This window comes from Rhopalosiphum padi, chromosome 2, assembly GCF_020882245.1.
Source record: "Rhopalosiphum padi isolate XX-2018 chromosome 2, ASM2088224v1, whole genome shotgun sequence".
NCBI classification, from domain to species: domain Eukaryota; kingdom Metazoa; phylum Arthropoda; class Insecta; order Hemiptera; family Aphididae; genus Rhopalosiphum; species Rhopalosiphum padi.
The window spans coordinates 90,398,122-90,419,927 of record NC_083598.1 but is presented as its reverse complement, the minus strand read 5'-3'; the positions used below and the strand labels follow the sequence as shown (position 1 = coordinate 90,419,927).

At 27.9% G+C, this 21,806-nt stretch overlaps 1 protein-coding gene across 1 annotated transcript in view; it reads right to left on the bottom strand.

Annotated features, from left to right (window-relative positions):
• LOC132920194 (mucin-1) overlaps window positions 1–12,467 on the bottom strand; it is a 47,212-nt gene extending 34,745 nt beyond the window's left edge. The window contains exon 1 of the mRNA XM_060982372.1: window positions 11,779–12,467. Coding sequence (XP_060838355.1) covers window positions 11,779–11,836 — 58 coding nt within the window. The 5' untranslated portion in view covers window positions 11,837–12,467. The remainder of the gene's footprint in view (window positions 1–11,778) is intronic.
• Between the last annotated feature and the right edge of the window lie 9,339 nt (window positions 12,468–21,806).

Here is a 21,806-nt window from a genome sequence, read left to right as displayed (position 1 = left end):
AACCGCCTGTATATATACATTTTTTTATGTTTTTTTGGCACCCGTTGACCGTATATAAACACACACATTTATATATTATACATATATAAATATACACATATAGTACTATTAACGATATAAGTAATACAGGCGCGTGCGTGCGTGAAAAAATAACGCCGCAAAATAATCCGCCCACGCCGCTTTATTTTTCCACGCTTATTTCGCAGCTCATGGCCAATTGGACACCGGCCATTATTATATATTTTAGTATTATTTGCCCTCGCCGCTTTGCACAGTTTCCGTCGTTATAGGCCTACACAAATAATGGTATATATTATTATTATCGCAGGAATCATGATACGTACGTATTATTATTAAAACACGAGAAGCGTGCGGATCCGACAAATTCGACGCAAGAAGTAAAAACCGGAAAGTTTCACGTTATAATATGTACCAAACTACCAACACACTATTCATTGTACAAGCTATAAAAAGAAATGTAATATTATTATTTTATTATAACACGAGCCTGTTGGTTATATATACGTATCTCGTACATAATATATATAACATATAAAATATATTATGTTATATTTCTTCGTGTTACTGTGGTGAGTGGTGACGTGGTGTGACAGATCAACAATATTATACCATTTTTAAAAACAATTACAAATAGCACATGACAACAACAACAAATAATAACATAGCGACGTAATATTTGTGTAGTACGTTCCATCAAGTACCAACTGCAGAATAATATAATAAAATACTGTAGTAGGTTTATGTCTAGGTACTATTTGTAATCACGTCCGACGCGTTATTTAATCGCTGTAATATTTCAATATTTCAGACTTTGAGTAAAACCTTTACACACATGACCAACTAAATCGTGATGTACCGCCGTCGTTTCATATTCAAGTATTAACGATTATAAAATACCAGTTTATAAGTTTTTACATTACGAGTATTAATAGTATTATAACTTATAAGTCTTAATCATCAGCTTTCAACGTTATCATACCAAAACGGACAGAATTTAAACCGACAGATGTTGTAACCGTTGACCGCTAAACAAGCTTAAGAGTTACGTAGCAAATTCATTTTATTCCTCAAAATAATTTATTACTTGAAAACTACCTAAGACTTAGACGCCGTCGATAATACGAGACATCTATAATATTATCATTTATATACAATATACATTATGGTATTTGATTACGACGATTCAATGATTTCATTAACAATGATCAAAGATATTCGTGCATATACACCTAACTACCTAAGTATAAGAAGTAAACTTAAATCCGGAAATAAAACGATCGACGCGCAACCCGATTTATCTGCACTTATATTTTATCCGCCCAAGTCAGAAAATAAACAGTAGCCGCGTAACGCGTATTATGATGATGTTATTATTATAAAGATCCAGACAATTTCACCGATTGTCATAATATTATTCCACTGTGGGTAGATAATAATGTTATATCTTATATATTATGCTTGCAGCAATACAGAGATTGAAATATAATATTACAATACGGACAATACGATATGAATAGGTAAGTGTACGATCAATTCAATGCATAATAATTCTATGTAATATATATATGCTGCGACTCCACAATATCATAATATCACACTCAGATCTACTGCAACCCACAACCGTAATCTTATAATGTAAGTATAATAATATATATTTTTTTTGAAACGGAAATGTTATAATATCGTACCTCATTTACAGCCGTACATAATGATACAACATAATACGTGATTATCGAGGACACGATACACGGTAGTACCTATACCATCTCCATCATCTATGTGATGAGAGCAATATAACAAAATTTAAATTTGACGTTTGATTTAATCCAAGAATTTAACGCCTATCGCCAAATTTGAAAAGCAGAATATTTACGTAATAATAGCATACACTTTTACTTAGTTAAAGCGTATACTGTTATATTTTCTTATAATAATTATACCTACAATTTGTAGTCTATAATCATACATATTAAGCTATTGTAATTATCTCTACAATTTGATTGGTAAATTCTAAATTTGAACCTATAGCACCATAAATAAATTTTGCCGCCAGAACGTCATATCACTTGCAGCCGTTGACTACATTATACGTCTATATTAAAAACGACTATAGACACTGTTGTACGCGGTCAGAACTCGTATATTTCGTTATAATAATAGTAATAGTTTAATATCTTTCCTATAATATTCTTATTTTATATAAATATATACTAGTTTACATTCGACCCATACACAACAGGTAGATAGGGCGAGTACGACGTTTAAAAAAAAAAGTTTTCGTTTTAGTTACACTACAGCACACATAATATTACATAGCAATTGTCATTAATTTTAACGAATAGCTGCCGGATAGTTTCTATATAATTTTGTGCCTGGGAAATTAGCGTCACGAAAAAGACGTGTTGACTGCCACATAAATATCCTACGTGATTACGCTGCGCTTGAACTATGACACGCTAATAAGCGCAATCAATTATTGAACGGACCGCGGTCGACAATGTCAGGAGCGGGGAACGTGTATATATCGTTGCGGCTCGAGAGCTCAAAGAACACACACACTATATTATAATGTGTTCCAAGGAGAACGTTCTAGTATCTAAAGTCTCGGAAGAAAAAGAATACCGCCTTCCATACTTACGGCGAGCGCGTGCATAAAATGTATTTTATAAATAACTAACGGTAAAGACTTGACGAGAGGTTTTTTTCACAGGCGGCCAGGCGGGTCACCAACAGGCGAAATACCTGTACACATTAGTCTTATTAGTTATTAATTATTATTCTATTATTGTTTTATTCCAAAAAATGGGACTACCGTCAAAAAATATCCTTTTGAAACCACACGTATGCACAGTTTCCATTAGGTTCTAGTTATCAAACTAATAAGTCAAATTTACCTATTTAGTGCATATTATAACGCATTTTAAATTACACAATAATTTAATATTAATACATAGTGAATACATTACATAAGCAACATACGCGTTGTAAACTTATCGCCCGACAAATTTAAATAACACAATACAAACATCACATTTGGCGTGTATGTTTTTAGTTTTACTAGTACGAAACAATTGCAAAAATTTGTTTGAATTATTACTATTATTATTACGAATATATATATAATTACACCAAACACGTTTGTATGAAATAGTTATAGTATTGAATGTTTACGTATTATATTACTGTTTAAACTTTCTAACTATTGAATTTCCAGAAATCTAACTTTTAAAATAAAAATGTCATACAAGTTCTTTCCCCTAATAATTTATATTAATTATTATTACTGGCTTCTGTACACACGTATTTATACAACAAATTATAGATCACACGTTAGTCATTTAATAATAGCAGGCTTACAAGTTACAACCAATTACTCTAGCATAATATAATTAAATACGGTAATGGTTTGGAAGAAAATGAGAATGGCTATAAATTATTATAGTTGGGCACTAGTGAAATTTGTTAATAGTTTCAAAAAAAAAAACTATTAAATATTAAAAAAATCAAGTAAAAATCTAAAAAAAACAAAATTATTTTAATTCTAAATATTATATTTAATTAAACACATGTGAATCATTTTCACTTGTGACATTTTATGTTATACCTACCCTACAAGTTGACTTAGAAACATCTAACTTTTCAGAGATTTTTCAGAAAAAAATGTCTTTTTTTTAAATTTAAATATTATGAATTATACCGACATCTATATTCTATTTTAATCACTATCGTACTTCGTACACCACACATCGTAATCACCTAATAGTTTCGTGTAGTTACATATTAATAAATATTTTGCTTTCTGTCTTGCCTTATAGGATGGTGGATGTCAAGCTGTCGAAGGAAGGGGAATTGACGCCAAACAGAGAGATTGTTCTTAGAAGCACAAATCCCTTCAACTACACCAACTACAGTACTTTGGTCAGCTAGACAATGTCATCCTTTCGTCAGCGCATACGCATCGTCTGTCTTAATAATAACTAATCGCGGTATCCAAGTGCCGATCTACAACGGCTAGATATTTTCTAATGACAGCTTTAATCAGAGATTTTATTTTATTTGTGTTACCAATACAGTATACTCGTACAGTATACATCCATCACAGTATGAAGATAAGATTTGAACTTATTTTTTAAAATAGTTTGCTTATTTCTTAAATACATGACTTTAAGAACCCTCTGAACATCTAGAACATTCTCAAACTGTGTTTCCGTAGGACTCTAAGGATCTATGATAATAATGTATGGACTTAGATTTGTTCAACACAAAACAACATCTGAATTAAATCAAAATAAAATAATGTTTAATTTATAGTATTTATTTTATTAATAATATTAATAAATTCTTATATTTTGTTTCATAATCGAAAATCATTTTCAAAAATTTAATTTAGTTATAACGTATTCTTTTTTTTTTAATAATTAAATAAAATATTTTATTTTATATTCATTATAAAAAAAAACAAATTAAAAACTAATTCATACATACTATATTGTTTATGAGTTGTGTGTATTTTATAAACGTTCCGAATTTTTTTAAGCAACATAAAAGCTCTAAGAACAAAAAAGCTTGATAACCACACTGATCTAAAAAAGGTAATTACGTAACATTATTATCCCATCAAATTTTTCAGTACTTATTAATGTAGTCAATTAAAAATATTATAACTTATATTATTTTTGTAAATAATTTTTACATTATTACAGTATTATAATTATATATATTCCTTAACAAGGAAATACAAATACATATATAAATACATAAGACGTACAAATTATAATTAAAACCATTTGTAAACATTTGTATTATATAGAACATATAAGTTCACTGTACACCTACCTAGGATTTTTGTATAGATATAAGTTTTAAAAAAAATTCACACATACATCATGATTATATAACATAGACGTAAGCAAAATATTATTAATATTATTTTGGGTAATTGAATGGCTGAACAAAATTTTTGAGTTTTTACTTGTAATAGTTTATTAGTTAAATATTATAAAATATTTTCACATAAATAACCTTGCTCTGACCTAACTGTTAGCACTGTCTAGATAATTTATTAACTGTAAAAAGTAAACTTTTTCGTTGCATACACACTATAGTGAATTCTACGCAAGAAGTTCATATACCTACGTGCTATTTTTTCGAGCTTTGGAATTATAAAAATAAATCGACAAATAATTAAAACATTAAACATTAATACTCGAATGGAAATTAAATGAGTTCCACGATAACATAATATAGTAATTATAACAACGTTCCGGGTCAGTAAAAAGTGTTAAATGTCACACGACCTTCATTCAGCCTCTAAAGTCTAAGAAACATAATATAATATCGTGTTAGGTTACATAACAACATTCGTTTATTATTATTTTTGTTAAAATTGACTATTCGACCTCAATGGTCAGCTCGTATCCGTTGACCCTTGGTCAACAATGTGTGCACTAATATGTACGTACTTCACTCAACCATATTATATTATATTATATTATACCATTGTTTTGGCCCGGCCCCAAACACCTGTGTCCGGAATATAATATCGCCATAATGAGGCGAGAAAAGGTTAGGCTAGAAAACAAAATTAATTAAAATTATAGAAAAAATGCGTATGTAGGTCTCCACACATGAACGTACAATATGAATTAGTCACACCTACATATGTATGATCGCGTAATCGGAGAGCGTGGCAATAAATCAATAATATATATATTATATTTATATTCTTATTACCTACAATAAACAAGTACTTCGAGCGTATACCAAATGTGGTTCGCATCCAAATAACTACCACGTTAAGTGGAATGCAATAGTTCGTCATTCGCCGTATATAATACGCTGAAGAGGTTATAGGCACAGAGTGAAAAAAAAAACGTTCTGATTTCAAGCTCTTGTTTTCAAATAGTTTCACGTCTGTTGTCAATGAACCACTACTAATACACTTTCACAAAATTACCATTACTCTTCGATTAAATAATAAAAATTATCATCGTTTTTGAAAATTACCGATTAAGAAATACCTATTGTTAAAAATTTGCCGTTTTTTAAGTGATAACTATAGTTGCCAATATTTTTCATAAGTTTATATCTGCAATGTTTATACGATTTTCCTTTGAATATCTTGTATATTGGTTTTTATTTTAATAATTTCATAAAAAGTTAGATTAAAATTTCTTAATATGTTCTATTTTTTTTTTTTTTTAAGAACTATTATTATAGGACTACGAACATTGGAATTATTATTTTATGACTCTGTAACCCATAATTTAAATGTTAAATAATTTACACATGAAATTACGTCCATTTACTAAATATAAATAATCATTCCTTTACATCTGTTTTTTAGTTTAATTTGTTTTCTTTTTGATTTATAAAATAGCTATTTATATTTTGTTTTATTACCATATGATGTTTACGTTACAATTTGAATATTAATATTTATTATCATCTAAATATTTAATATAGGTTTGTCATTTATAATATATTATATTATATTGTACATTATAATAAACCTTAAATTGATTTGTCAAACTAATTTTAATAATAAATAATTACCAATACTAATAAAAAACGTGTATAATGTGTCTATTTTTTTTATTATTAGTAGTTAAAATACTTCGAACATTTTAAATAAATAATAATTATATGCATTAAACAGTAATCATGCGTTATCTGATTATCATAAATTGAGCATTTTTTTTATTATTATTCCTTCTTTTTTGACGATGATTTGTATTTATTATATTTCTTGTTACGCTTGAAATATAAAAAAATAAATTATTACTAACTCCAATGTTACATTTTATTAATTTTCAGGTTTTGGAGGGACTTAATATTATTACCTAGGCCACCAAGGAAAACAACACTCCGTATTTTTATTCTACAATATAATATAATTAAATACATAATTAATATATAAAATATTTTATGAGCCTCATTATGATTTCGGTCTAATTTTTTTTTTATATTATAAAGGTATATATTATTGTCATTTAAGACATTTTAACAGGTCAAGATTCAAATCCTCCAAGATAATCTAAACTCAAATACGTTACTTAAGTGATAGGATTATTTCATTAAAAAAATGCTGTGATATAATAGTTTATTATATTATTTCAAAAATCACACCGGTGCCATAGGTAATTACATATTTTTATTAGAAGAAAACTTCTACACACAAAAAAAAGTCTATACAAAAAAAATTACAATAAATGCAATTTTAACATTAGGAAATTCTAAAAAATGAGGTCTTATGATTATTTTATTAAATTTGATAAGTTTGGTATAATATAATGTAATTTAATCGCACCATAAAAACTTAAATAATAAATTAAAGCGTTATATGCATTGTTAATTTTTACTTTAAATACCTATATAAATATACTAATAAATAATAATTAATATACTAATACTACGAATGATCTAATGCTGCAGTTGATGTTTTAGTAAAACTGTAAATCACATTAAGGTATCAAACCCTAACGTATCTAGTATTTTTAAATGTTCTTGGACAATTTCTGAATCAAGTGTTCTGAGTAAACAGTTTTTATGCAAAATGATCATAACCACAACAATTTTATTAAAAATATCCTGCAAATTTGTTTCATAGTTTCATACAACATAAAGATCCCAATTAGACATATACTACATTCAACCGTTATATTATTCAATTATTATACATTCATTTTATTCTTTTACGCTATTTGACCAAATAGAATCATATTTACACTTCGTGATTAACGAGGTAATGTTAATTTACCTACTGTAATTATTATTTTAAACTAAAATGTAATTTTTTTTTTTTGTTACGCTTTTATTAATATTTAAAATGTATGAATAAGGTACCTAAAACTATACTTGGCGCATATTTCCAAAACAAAGGAGAGAAATGTACAAATATAGATAATAATATACGACGATCATTATTTTTATATTTTACTAAATTTGCATAATAAGTGTTGACATTTACCATTGTGGTTGTGGATCAGTATAAACATTTAAACCGTATAACAGTTTGTCTGTTAGCAACAAAGTTTTCTATTTCAAAATTCAAAAATCTCACAATTATATGTAATATCATATAAGTACTATTAATTCTTTAATTAATAGTATACCTACATATTTCATAGTTTTCAATATGAGCCAATAGTTATACATGATATCCAACCAAAATAATAATCGATTCTTGATATTCCGCTTATAGCTAGTTTCATCGTCGTTATGGTATATGCATTTATAATGATGATAATTGTTCGTCCAGTACATAATTAAAAACGACAGTAGCTAACTCGATGAAAAAAAAATGCCATCAGATGAAATATTTATTGCCGTTTATCAGTGGACCAGTTTAGCCACTAGTGTGTTAGGTTGTGTGTGTGAGTACATTCATGAGTATAATACGCATAATATATTATGTGTAATCCAGTTTCACCTGTGCTTAAAACAAGCCCTACTCTTTCCATCTTCTTTTTTTCCCGCATCACTATTATATCCATAGGTACTTCTTTTTTCCATTACAAATCCCCGCTGTGTGCCGGCGCTCTGAATTGCTGACAGGTTTTTTCTTGTAGACCAGTTGTAATGTTGCACTATAATAATGATAGGGTTTCACAAATAGCTTATCTCAGATGACCAACGATATGATTTTATTTTTTTATTTTAACGTAATTGACCTCTTGCATAAAATTTAAATCGATTTCTCAATTTTTTTTTATTCATTTAAAGAAATGTCCTATAATAGAAAACATCCCAAAAACCACGTTTCTTATAATAAATATATGAAATCTTAACGTTGTCCTCTTCTCAGAAATACAACACTACTTTCACTGAAATAAATTAACGTCCGTATTCAAATTTATTTTACTCGTTCCGCTCGTTTACCCATCCAAAGTTTATAAAAAGAGCAACAGCGGTTTTTTTTTAAAACTGCTGATTTATTAGCGAACATTACTTTTTTTAGTACACACATAAGTGTGTATTTATTTTTGACCGTGAACATCTCATTAGATTCCCTCGGGGTTAGGTAGAGATCAAATCATCATACTAAACACAACTAATTAAAGACATTCCGAAGCAATACAGAGTGGTACATAAATTGTCATTTATCATGAGTGATATTAAGGTTGTACTGGTATATACACACACAGATAAACGAAAATGTACTTATATTTTGTTTACAGGATAAAAAAACGAACTTCGGCTAAAACGAGTTCACAAAATGTGTATACGAACATAATTAGAGACGTACCGATTGGCGGTTACCTTGACTGCAATGAATATGCGGTATTATACGGTTCACGTGACTGTGAAATATTGCAACGCAGGAACTAATAATATATAATATTATTATCATTCAAATATATTTTGAATAAATATATAATACATGTATAATAATCGGAAAAAACCACCTAATTTATCTCGACTTTAATAATATATCATTATTAAAACTATAGGTGACACTGGATCTAAACTTCTATATCCCAAAATGCCCATATGTTACCCATTGACAAGCAATGCCATTCTTAAGTAGGTATATCATTGTTTCCAGAAATGGTCAGACATGAATTAGATTTTGTCACCGATCACGATTCATTATTTTCCTACGACACTTCACATTCAAGACATTATTGTGTAACAAATTATCTATTAGAAAATGTTTTCATCAAATTACAGACGAATGGTTTTAACCAACGACATATAAAGAATAAAAGATATGAACTGAGCATAGTGAAAGAATTTGTAAGACGTCATTGTTAGAAAAAAATATTTTATGTCTATACAGGTTAAACAGAGGATTTATTATAATATTCGGATGTCTAAAATATATTTACCCCCAAAACATCATATATACACTTACAATTAATGACAAAGATAAAATTTATTCATCAAGTATTATATTATCTTTACTTTGGATTCACACAATGATGTTTTTGTTTATTATTTTTATTAATCAAATAGTATTTATGCCAACTTGAATCAAAACAAATACGTAATAAAAAAAATTATACAACTGAAATATACTATGGTAATTGTGTTATTACATAGTTACATATTTATTACTTTATATTATAGTTCATGTATAACAGGTAATTGTATATATTTATAATACAGTAATAAAATAGTAAATTGAAAAAAAAATAATATATATACATACACATAAATTAAAGTTTTGTATGGCACATCAACCTTATCAATTCATTCGTGTAAACCTAACATTTTTTAGGTATGTAACTTTTTAAAGTCCAATTTAATTTCTTAAACATTTATCATGGTTTATAATATATATTAATTACTCTAATTCAGAGTTCTGCGTCACATGTAAGGGATATATCGATAAGAACCGGGTCGACTGGGTCATGTGTCACACGGGTGATGGTCTAAAAAGTCTTCGGGTCAAGGATTGCAGAGTGCTCGTGCGTTCGACTATCCGATATAATATATTTTTTCCTATTATTTCATACACACTCCCGGAGACCATAAAGGTCAAAATTAAATTATGCAATTCTCTATCGAGGAAACTATTTAAAACAATTTAGTTATCTGTTCACGACCTACTGCCTCTGAGAATTCATAAACCCCAACACGGATATAAGTCATTGTAGTATATTTTGTTTTAGAAACGCAATTATAAAATTATTATACTATAATAAATATAACCTAATTAAAAAAACATTAACATTTAACACGTACATAATGTATAAAAACGATAAATATGTTTAAATATGTCAATATTATTTGCGTCTACAATATATAAACTCTCTATAAAACTATAGAACTTGTTTAGTATTAACGAAATAGTAATTATTAATCAAATAAATTATGTTTAAGCAGACCCCCTCTACACTCAACGCCATGGTTCATATCGCAAGCAGTTAATCGTAATTTTTCCTCTTTTTGGAAAATTACCGTCGATATCAGACCATTGTTTAACGGACACACATATAAAATAATAATGTCTAGTTACATTATAGTGTACTCTTCTCGTGTATAACGATAACCGAATGCACTGGTCAAATAGAAAACATACACATGATATCTAGTTAATGGGATTGAAAGGCCATTGAACTTATGACCCTATCCTATTCATAATAGAACCGGGACTTTAGATAACAAATGTCGGTTTTTGAAACGCATGAGTGCTTTATCAAAGTTTAATTATTCCAAACGAAAAAACCTGGTGTAAAATTTAGATTTCTATCGTTTACGATGATAGTTTACAGACTTTCAATGTATAATTGTCAATTCAATTATACTTTGATCACTATAATAATTTTAATTATTTTTACAATTAATTTTCATCTAAGCGATTTGTTTGCGCCCTTTTATTATACTATAAACTTACATCTTAAATTTAAAACGGTTTTAAGGTTAGCTATAACGTACCGGTAGCAGTTAATACTTTAATTAAAAGCACATAGTTGTAAAATATTTACTTTTCACCTAGTAGATTTTTCCTCTAATTAAGTCTAATTAAATTTTTTGTCAGTTCGGCACTCCATTAAGTGCAGTATAATATTATTACACTACTGATATTATCGTGAAAAAAATAAATGCGCAATATTAAGCACAAATACGGCGTTAAATTGAGATTTATAATGCTTTGATTATTATATCGTCTCATTTTTATGACATACACGTCGAGTATAAAGACAAAACACTAAATCCGACGAATAAGAACAATTAACGGAAAACGACACGAAGATCATAATATTATGGTTATTATTGTTATAAAAATATATTGAATTATAATATTATTACCTGAATAACACCATGGAGGCCAAACGACTGGGCTGGATGCGTCCAAATCCCGCATCATGTTATCACCGGCATGATAGTCTTCGGTACACTTAATAAAAACAAGAACTAGAACTTTTTTTTAAGAAATACAAACTGTTTATATATTATTTTAAAAACAAAAACGCGCGTTATCTTCTTCAGACGAAGTGCACGTGTTAAGTAATCACTGCATAGAGAAAGAAACACCAGAAACAAAATCCGAGCAAATCATGATACTAATTATCTTATTACGATCAGCATAAACGTCGTTAAAACGATTTTCCCGTTTCAACATCGACGCACGAAGAGATGATAATATTAACCGCGATATAATATTATATGACAACTATGTTATGAATCTTTGTAACAGCAGTATAAACCACAGCGTAGAAAATAGAAACCGTTTTTCGACGAAAAAAAAAAAATTTAAAAAACGTTCAACGATATTTCGTTATTATTGTGAACAAAAAAAAATCGGAAAAAAACGACGAAAAACACAAGCGCGACGGACGTGCGTAGGAGACGACAGACTGCGCGCGCGTCGTGTCGCGGACGAACTGGAGCGCGGCAAGGACGTTTGACCGTTGACGACGCGCGCGCCGGCAGACACGAGAGCAGAAGCGGCGGCAGTAGCGACACGCACACAAGCACACTCACACACACACACACATACACACAACAAACAAGACGTATATACGGCCGGCGGCGGCACCTGTGCGAGAGCAAACAAGTGCGCTTGCGCATCGGCGGCGGCAGCGGTCATCAGGTGGTAATAATCGTCGTCGTCGCGGTCGCCGCCGCTGCCGCCGTATCGCGCAAGTGTCCCTCTCCGCCGTGGCCCGCCACCCGGTAACCAGACCGCCACAGACCATCAGGTACCGGTTACCGCGCACGGTAACAACAAATGTACGTTATATATTGCTAATGTTTATACCTGCCGAGTTGTATATTATAAGCAAATCGTTATTATACGACGCGCCATTCATAAAATACACGGTTTCGTTTTATTTTAGGTGCTACACACAATAATAATGATAGGTAACTATATTATAGCATTATAATATTATATTATTATGGTTAGCGGAAAACACGCCCAAATGCATAAGCTGTGGCGCGAGTTATCATACAACCATTCGTTTTTTTTTTCACTCGAGTGCCAGATAAAACAATATAATCGAATTATCGCGCTCGCAAGTACCTCCTATAAACACGTACTACACCTATATATATATATATATACATCAAACATAGTATTGTACGGTTTATTCGTTAATCAGGTACCCATATATACCAAATTATGTATGCAATAAGCATAATAGTAGGTAACATTTTTTTTTTTTTTTTTTAATTTAAGTGTTTTTTCTATCATTTCTTTGAAATACATTATAAGAAGGCCACTTTTTCATGGTGTCGTACACGATGATCGTCGTGTGATTCAGGCATTCAGCAAACATTCTCACCCACATATCTTGTTTTTTTTAATAACGATGTTTATATATTCAATTCAGACTTAAGGCATTTTTAAATATACTTAATTACGTATGGACCATATTTTAAAATACTAGATATTTAAATGTATTTACTAAGGGTAATTTATAGTCCAAATAATATAAATGGTTTTATAACACATACAAAAGTTGTAATATTGGATCTAGTATTAATTTAGAAACATCAAAACTAATTAACAATTTTCAAATTAAAAGAATAGTTCTCATAAAAAAAGAAAATCGTGTCGTCACAAACACTCTAAAATAATCTATTTTTATTTAAAAATATGTTCCTTAATTAAGAATTTAAAAGATCAAAAATTGGAATTTAAATAAATACATTATTAAAAAAAAAAAATGGGGTTACTATATTTGGTTAATTACCTTATATATGATTACTTAGTCATCTTGCATTGTATATAATCCAAGTACAACTAAAAGTGTCCCATAAAGATATAAATCAAAACGTTAACAAAAATATTATGTTGAATCTATATTATGGATAATTTTCCTATATAATCCGTATAAAGTGTATTTTTGTCGTTACGATATAATTATTTATTTCGACTTATATTTTAATGATCTAAGAAAAAATATAACAGTAATTAGTAAAGAGATATTTAATATAGGTAATATTTTATAATTATATATATATATAGGTGATTTGCGTTTAAAAATTTTAATTAAAAACAATATATTAATATTTATGAATTTTGTAGTTGATAGCTTTGATTTACAAAGAAACATTAAACAACTAACAATTACATATATTATTTATATGACTAAATGTGTGTGTGCGCGATTATGAATTGCTATAAATACCTAATAACGTTTTCAATTTATTTTTATTGGAACCTGGACATTTATTAATAAATAAAGTATAGTAGTATACTTAAAGATAAGATCAATTTCAAATTGTGGTGTTACTTTTATTTATTATTATCTCTATTTTTTTTTATATTTTATTACACCATCTCTAAATGATAATTTAATAATAAGAAATAAGTATAAGTTGTTAATTTGAAAAGTGTATAGATAAATATTTGTGTAACATAAATTCAAATTAATGCCCCTCCTCCCAGTTCATCGCACTAGATCTATGCCTGGTACCTACAACTGTTTGATACGGTTAAATAGATAAGCACGTCATACAGATGACACACTGCAGTCATTTACGAGTACTTGTGTATATGTATAATGTAAACAATTATTTTAATACATATATGGTAATGGTATACAATATTATATTATATAGAACATTACAGTATATACTGTAAATACAATTAAGAATTAGGTCAAAAATGTATTAAATCAATTTAATCAATATTTGTTTTCTGTAACTCGCCGATGTCTATAAATATGAATATTATCTAAACATATTTTCAACGGTTTAAAGTAAATATTTCAGTTGTATTAAACTATAAAAATCCATTTTTATAAACTATATTTTACATTTTTTTTAAATTAATATAGCACTTTTGAATAGATATTTTAACCGATTAAAACTTCAATTAATTTAGTATTATTAAATTTAAAATTGATGGTTAAATCTTAAATCATATTGTAATAAATTGAAACTGTCTAATAATCACTTTTAATTTCAAAACTCCCATTTTTTCATAGATACTAATCACTAATACTGGATAATGTATTAACATTTTATAACAAGAATAATGATTAGTAATATTACTAATTATACATACACAATGAATATTTAATATCTTCCACTAAAATAAAAAAATTTAATGTACATCATTATATTATGTTTAATATTCATACAGAATGGCCAGAATGTTTTGCAATTTTAATAATTTTAATTTATGTATATAGCTAATTAATTATTAAAAATAAATTATAATAGATAACTTATTACGTTTACCCAATACCAAAAAAAAGTTCAAATATGCATTGAGAAACTATACATATAACTAAAACTATATATATAAGTATATAGGTATGTATAGTATATAACTATACATATTTTAAATAAATTATTCTAAGCATACTTTAGAAAAAAAAGGTATTATTTAATTAATGTTTTCTCTCAGTGTATGGATTTGATGTTAATTTGAATATTAAATTTAAATGTATAAACCTTTATAATTTAAACTTTAAAGCAAATATTTTTTTGAATAAATTGTCATACACCATTACCCATCAACACATCAACATTATACTATTTCCACAATAGTAAAAATCTTTTACACATTATGGTATTCAAATATTATATGATTCTATTTCTTTTTCAATTGTTTAAAACATTTTCAATATAGTTCATTCGAAGCATTTTTAAAATTGAGGTTAGAATTCCTACCAGTCTTGTCAACTGTATTCCTCTATTGAATAACTTAACTTAGTATTAACCTTTGGTTTACTGAACAACGGTCATCGATAAGATGACGAAATATAATAAATAATGGCATACGCCTTTTAGATTTATGTATTACACATTTATGGGTACCGATAGGGTACTATATGGAATCACTTGTAGGAGAATTACCATTCATCTTTTAAAACATAACCATAGCCATTCCCTGATAAATGTTTATTAAATAATTTTCGAGTAAAACTATTTATCACGTTTTATTACTAATTAAAAACAATGGTTTTTTACAATGTAGAACAAGGTAATACATAGCTACCGGTTTGTGTCAGCAATACGCGTATTACTAATGTTTTTTTTTTTTTTTTACTCGTGTAACAGAAGAAGACAACACGTTAGACTCGATTTTAAATTATATTTTTATAAAAGAAATACGACATAACAGTTGTCCCCACCCCCTGAAACAAAGTTTCTATTGCGATATCGCATACAAAAAATATACTTATAGGGTACCTCGCCTAAAAACCATTGTTTTTTCATCCTTTTCAAATCGAATATTAGTAACGGTATACGATTGTATGGAATGTCAATGCTCATTATTATTATTATAAAGCGGACCACAATAATAATAAGTGAGTGTTTTCTTTGATAGTCACGCTACCAATATCCTTGTGACCCATAGCAATATATATATATATATATAGGTTTCAGAAAACGCTACTTAATGTCCACTACATGGTGGTAGGTATTTACTATGTATAGACTTTCTCGGTTTTAGTTATACAGGTATGCTGCATATATTATACATCCGTTACAATAATATTATAATTTTACAAATCGCACTCGTCCAGTTAATAAATAAATTGGACAAATACATAATATAAATACTGATCGCAATCGAAATCGATATGATAAAATGTCCAAACGATATATCCTTTAGGTATTGATGTAGTGTTTCGTTAGAATATATTAAAACGTATATAATTCGTGGTAATAAGTATAGCGTAACTGGCCCAGTTTATATATTATTAATGTTAGCTAGGTAGCTATTTTACATTCGTCGTAATAAATGATGTTTGTATCAGTTACTTTATTTTTATGTAATAACCTATATACATATTATAGTTAACTATAAACCTACCTAGTATGTTATACAATATACATATACAATATAAAAGCATATGTATTTTACCGTATAATTACACATTTACTGTAGTTGTACTTGTTTATAATATGTAGTTAATAGTGAAATGTAAAATTTAATAATGATTAAACTTTTGAATTCACAACAATGTCAATTGACACGTATCCAATATATTTCCAATATTTAAACTTTATATGTGCAATTCATTAAACAAAATCTGATTTTCATATTTTTTTACCACAACACTTAATAGAGCAATCGATAAATTGAAAAAACTATTTTGTCATACTATTAACAAATCGTGTAAAATAAGAAGAAATACAAAATGATATGTACTCATGTAAACGTTAATCAGGACCAATTGTTGCAGAACAATGACTACCTAATTAGTAATTGACATAGACACAAATAGTTGACCATTTTTAAGTTATTCATTGAATTATCATAACAAAGCTATATACTGTGTTTTTGATTTATTGAAATATTCGTGATGATTTTATAACTATTTCGATGACAAGATTACTTACAACATACGTATATTATTTTGTATTTATTTTGTCTAGTAGAATACTTAATGACTAGTAATCGTTATCAAAACTTCGTTTACATTACCTAGACTCGTGGGACTTACAATATATTATTGCTTCACATTCCAACAATGTACATAATGTCATAACAATCGTCAATCTTACTATGGTCAGTTTCTAAGATATATTAAACGATGTAGTGACCCGTGGGCCATGATTATTGCGACACAATACACACATAAATTTTCCACATGTTATAGGAATATCATACTTTTATGAGTTCCATGTTATGTATTTACATTTTCTTCATTTATTTAATTACATAGTTAATGGTTTTATTTTTTATTACCAACCTAGCATAATGAACAATAGATATTGTAATGTGTTAAGTTAGGTCCTACTATACACAATACACCCGCATATTATAGTGTACTTCTATGGTACCTCTTGGCACAAACTTTAAAACTTGCACAACTATTCGAGAAAAAAAAATGGAAATAAGTATAGTTCGACTTATTTGTCTAAATTGGCTATATGAATTGGCGACTTCAAATCTATACATAACATTTACATATAATTATACAACACACATGAAAAAAAATATGACATTTGTACTATGAACTGCTATAATAATATTTTGGTATGAGTTTATTCATTAGTTTATCACCACTAAACATACTAATATAATAATATAAAATTGTATACGTATTTTTTCTAAAATTGGACTTTTGAATAGTATAATTATTAACTACACGCTTATATATATAGTACCTATTTACACAGGTATAGTTTGTACAATGTATCATGTATGGTATTAAACGAGACGTGAATTAATCTCGATACGTATAAGGACAACGAGTAAATAAGGATGAACATTAATTATCAATCAGTATAATCCGAATATTTCACTCAAGACTAAATATATTGAAGAGTACATTAGACAGTATATTGAAATTTCTAAAATATTACTTTGAGAAAATTCTGATACTGAGTATATAGTATAATATAAATCAAAATTACAGTAGAATAACAATGATAGATATCTTGACAATGAAGCATAGGAATCTGTTTCGTCACTTCCTTATATGTCATTAATTTCAAATTTGTTCAATGAAAAGCGCAGTAGGATAAACTATTAATTAGGTATGTGACCTATAGCCACCTACATTACCTATAACTTATAATGGTCAGAACGTATGATTTTTTTTTTTTGACTCAATAATATTAAAAACATGAATATTTATATTCAAAGAAACCTATTATAAACAAAATACGTTCGATTATTATTTTCAAATTTAAATATATTATGTTTAAGGATTCTACGCACCTATAAATAGAGTTTATTATTCAATATGAATGAATAATCTGATATAGTTACAATAAACATATAAATATGATATTAATTAGTTTTTTATGTTAAAAAAATATATTAAAATTAAAATTATATACTATAGATAACTTATTATTTTAAGGAATATTGATAATTATAAGTCATTGTATATTTTGTTCTCGATAATAAATTAGTATAGCTGGTATATTATTCAATTAATTTAATGCTACTTTAAAAACACCAAAATCAAAAAAATAATAATTTGAATGCATAAACAGTAAAATATAGATATTGCGTTTATACTAATATACTCATAGAGTTAACAACGTTACATACGCCTATGTTGTGTGGGTAATTGACCTACAATTATCGATAAGAAGTAAAGGATAAGAACTAATAAGCAAATATATAGGTACGTTTGAGATTTTATTTTTATTAATTAGTTTTATAATGAAGTGTATACATTTACAGGATAGTAACCCGAATTAAAACTATAGGTATTTAAGGCTTGTAAGCCCAATAAATTGCTTAATTATTTTATTAGTTTATTAAATAATATAATTTTAATCTAAACCAATCGAACTTCGACTAAATTATGAGTAATAACTATTACTTTCTTAAGTATCTATTATTTAATGACCAAAATAATTTTGTCATCGTTAAGAATAGAAATAATCAAAGTAAAGTTGAATATTATGATAATTTCAAAATTAAAACAACTACTTTAATAATATTCTATAAAACTATTTATACCTTCTGATTTATTTAAATTAATTTAGATATATGTAATGATAATATATTTTTGCCATACTTCATGACATGGGTTTTAGTACATCAGCGTAGCGTTAATAAGTGTGAAATATTCTGTGTTCAACCGCAAACAATTTATATATATATAAATACAATCCGAAACGTCTTTCGACCAAAAATCAAAATTTAAACGTTAACTACGTAAGCTGTAGGACTCGAGGACAGATATATCAATCAACAAATAACAAAAGTTGGACGATTTCTATCGCGATTGTCACTCTGAGTGAGTCACTCATCAGACAATAGAAGACAACTGTACAGACAATTATTATTCATCGTTCGTGTAAACCAATCAAGTCATATTGATAATCGAAAGTTCATTCTAATTAGTTAACATTGTGTTGCTAAATAATGTATAGAAATTATTACTATAATTATAATATAATTTATAACAAACAGTATTATTAACACAGCCTATTCACCATTTTATACTTTAATCCTTAATGAATATTTTAAAACTTTGATTTATGGAATATTTAAAAATACTAAAAGAATATTATTTATTTTAGTATATTATGTCGTGTAATTTTTATAACATAGCAAAACAGTGAAAAATAAAAAATTTAGAAACCCTAAGTATTAAACATGTCTATTGAACTGGTTAATTAATGAACATATTGTTTGAAAAACCTGAAGAACCTGACATACTATAATATTATATATTTTTCATTTTTGGAGTAATCAGTCAATTACTACGATCGTTCACAATTGAAGAAAACGATATCATTTTGAATGCCAAATGAAGCGCGTGAACTTTAGATATATTATACTGTTTTAATAACTAAAATGTTCAAAATAATAACTTTTTACGTGTTGCTGAGCATTTTGTTAGTATAACTTGATCGAAAACAAATACTGGACTTCTAAATACAATAATTATTTTGACAAACGTATTATATAAATATACCGTTCATATGTTATATTCTTAGGACCGAATCGTGTGTGATCGTGTTTCGTTACTTATATAATCAAGTTTTTATTTTCAATTTAATTGATTCGATACACGATAGGTGTACCACAGGTACAATGGTTATTTTTCGACCCTAACATTTATCAAGTGAGTGGCACACTACTGATTAAGTTTTCGCATCATTCGCACCGACAGCAGGTTGTCAAGTATAACTGACGTTTTTAAAACGTGCTCCGTGTGTGTGTGTAACCGGAAAAGGTTCACAGGTCAAATGATTTAAAAGTTACGTTATTATATAGCTTCTTTTTTATACTGGCATTTTTCCTCTCTCTTATTATTTTTCCCTCTCACTCGTTCCAACTCCCCCTCTCTCTATCACAATATCGCCGCCCCTCTCTTTGATCAAATCGTATAAGCATTCGTATGTTACCGTGTTATAGTTATTCGCGCGCAAAAGAAGGTCATGCTGAACAAATAACTTTTCCGATGCCACATTATAGTGCACACTGAATTACCAGGTATATCGCGTAATGATGGTGCAAGAAGAAATTATTTGTGGAAAAAAAACCGTTTACCTATTGGTCGCGCACAATGGCACCGTGAAAATGGTACGTTTGTATTAGGATTACAATACTATCGAGGGGGGAAACGTGGAACAAATTTCATTGCACGTTTTATGATTTTTAATGAGATACTGCGCAGTATCAACAAATTGTTTTTGTTTAATACAATATAGGCAGTAGATTATAATAATATAAGTAGCCGGTAGTTATTCCAGCAGAACAGTGAAACGTAATAAATTATAACTGAGGACATCTAAACCGATAACGGAAACGTTTGTTATAAAAAGCTGATAATATTATTATCGGTCGAGTCTCTATTATATACACAATAATATTAATGCAGAAATACCACCATATTATTATATTGTACCACTATAATATATGCCCCGTGCACCGGGAATGAATGAATGACACTACATAATAATATGCTTTACGCCTTTGTGTTTAACTTACCATCTCCATCAAGTATATTTTACTAAGCAGTCAATAATAATTGAACTGTATATATCTCTATTTTATTATACACCTCGTCCTTAAAAGCTTAAACTTATACTAAAATGTAAATAATATTATGTTATATTTACTCATTTTTAGAATAGGTGCATTGAAATATTACATTGATAAAATATGCATGAATTTGATCTATATAGTCATGAGACTTGGTGGAGGTGTCTAATATTACTGTTGTGCAAACCTGCTATATAAAAAAAAAAAAAAAAAAACAATAATCGTACTCCTGATTATAATCTTAATCTAAAAACTCTTGTTTGATCTTTGATAAAATCACGTTCAAAATACTTTTAAAACGACTGTAATAATATTATTTTAACAACTTTATTCTTGACATCTATACTATGTTATTTTTTTATCATAGTTTTTCTAGAAAAAAAAATGTGCCTGATGATCAACCTTGAGA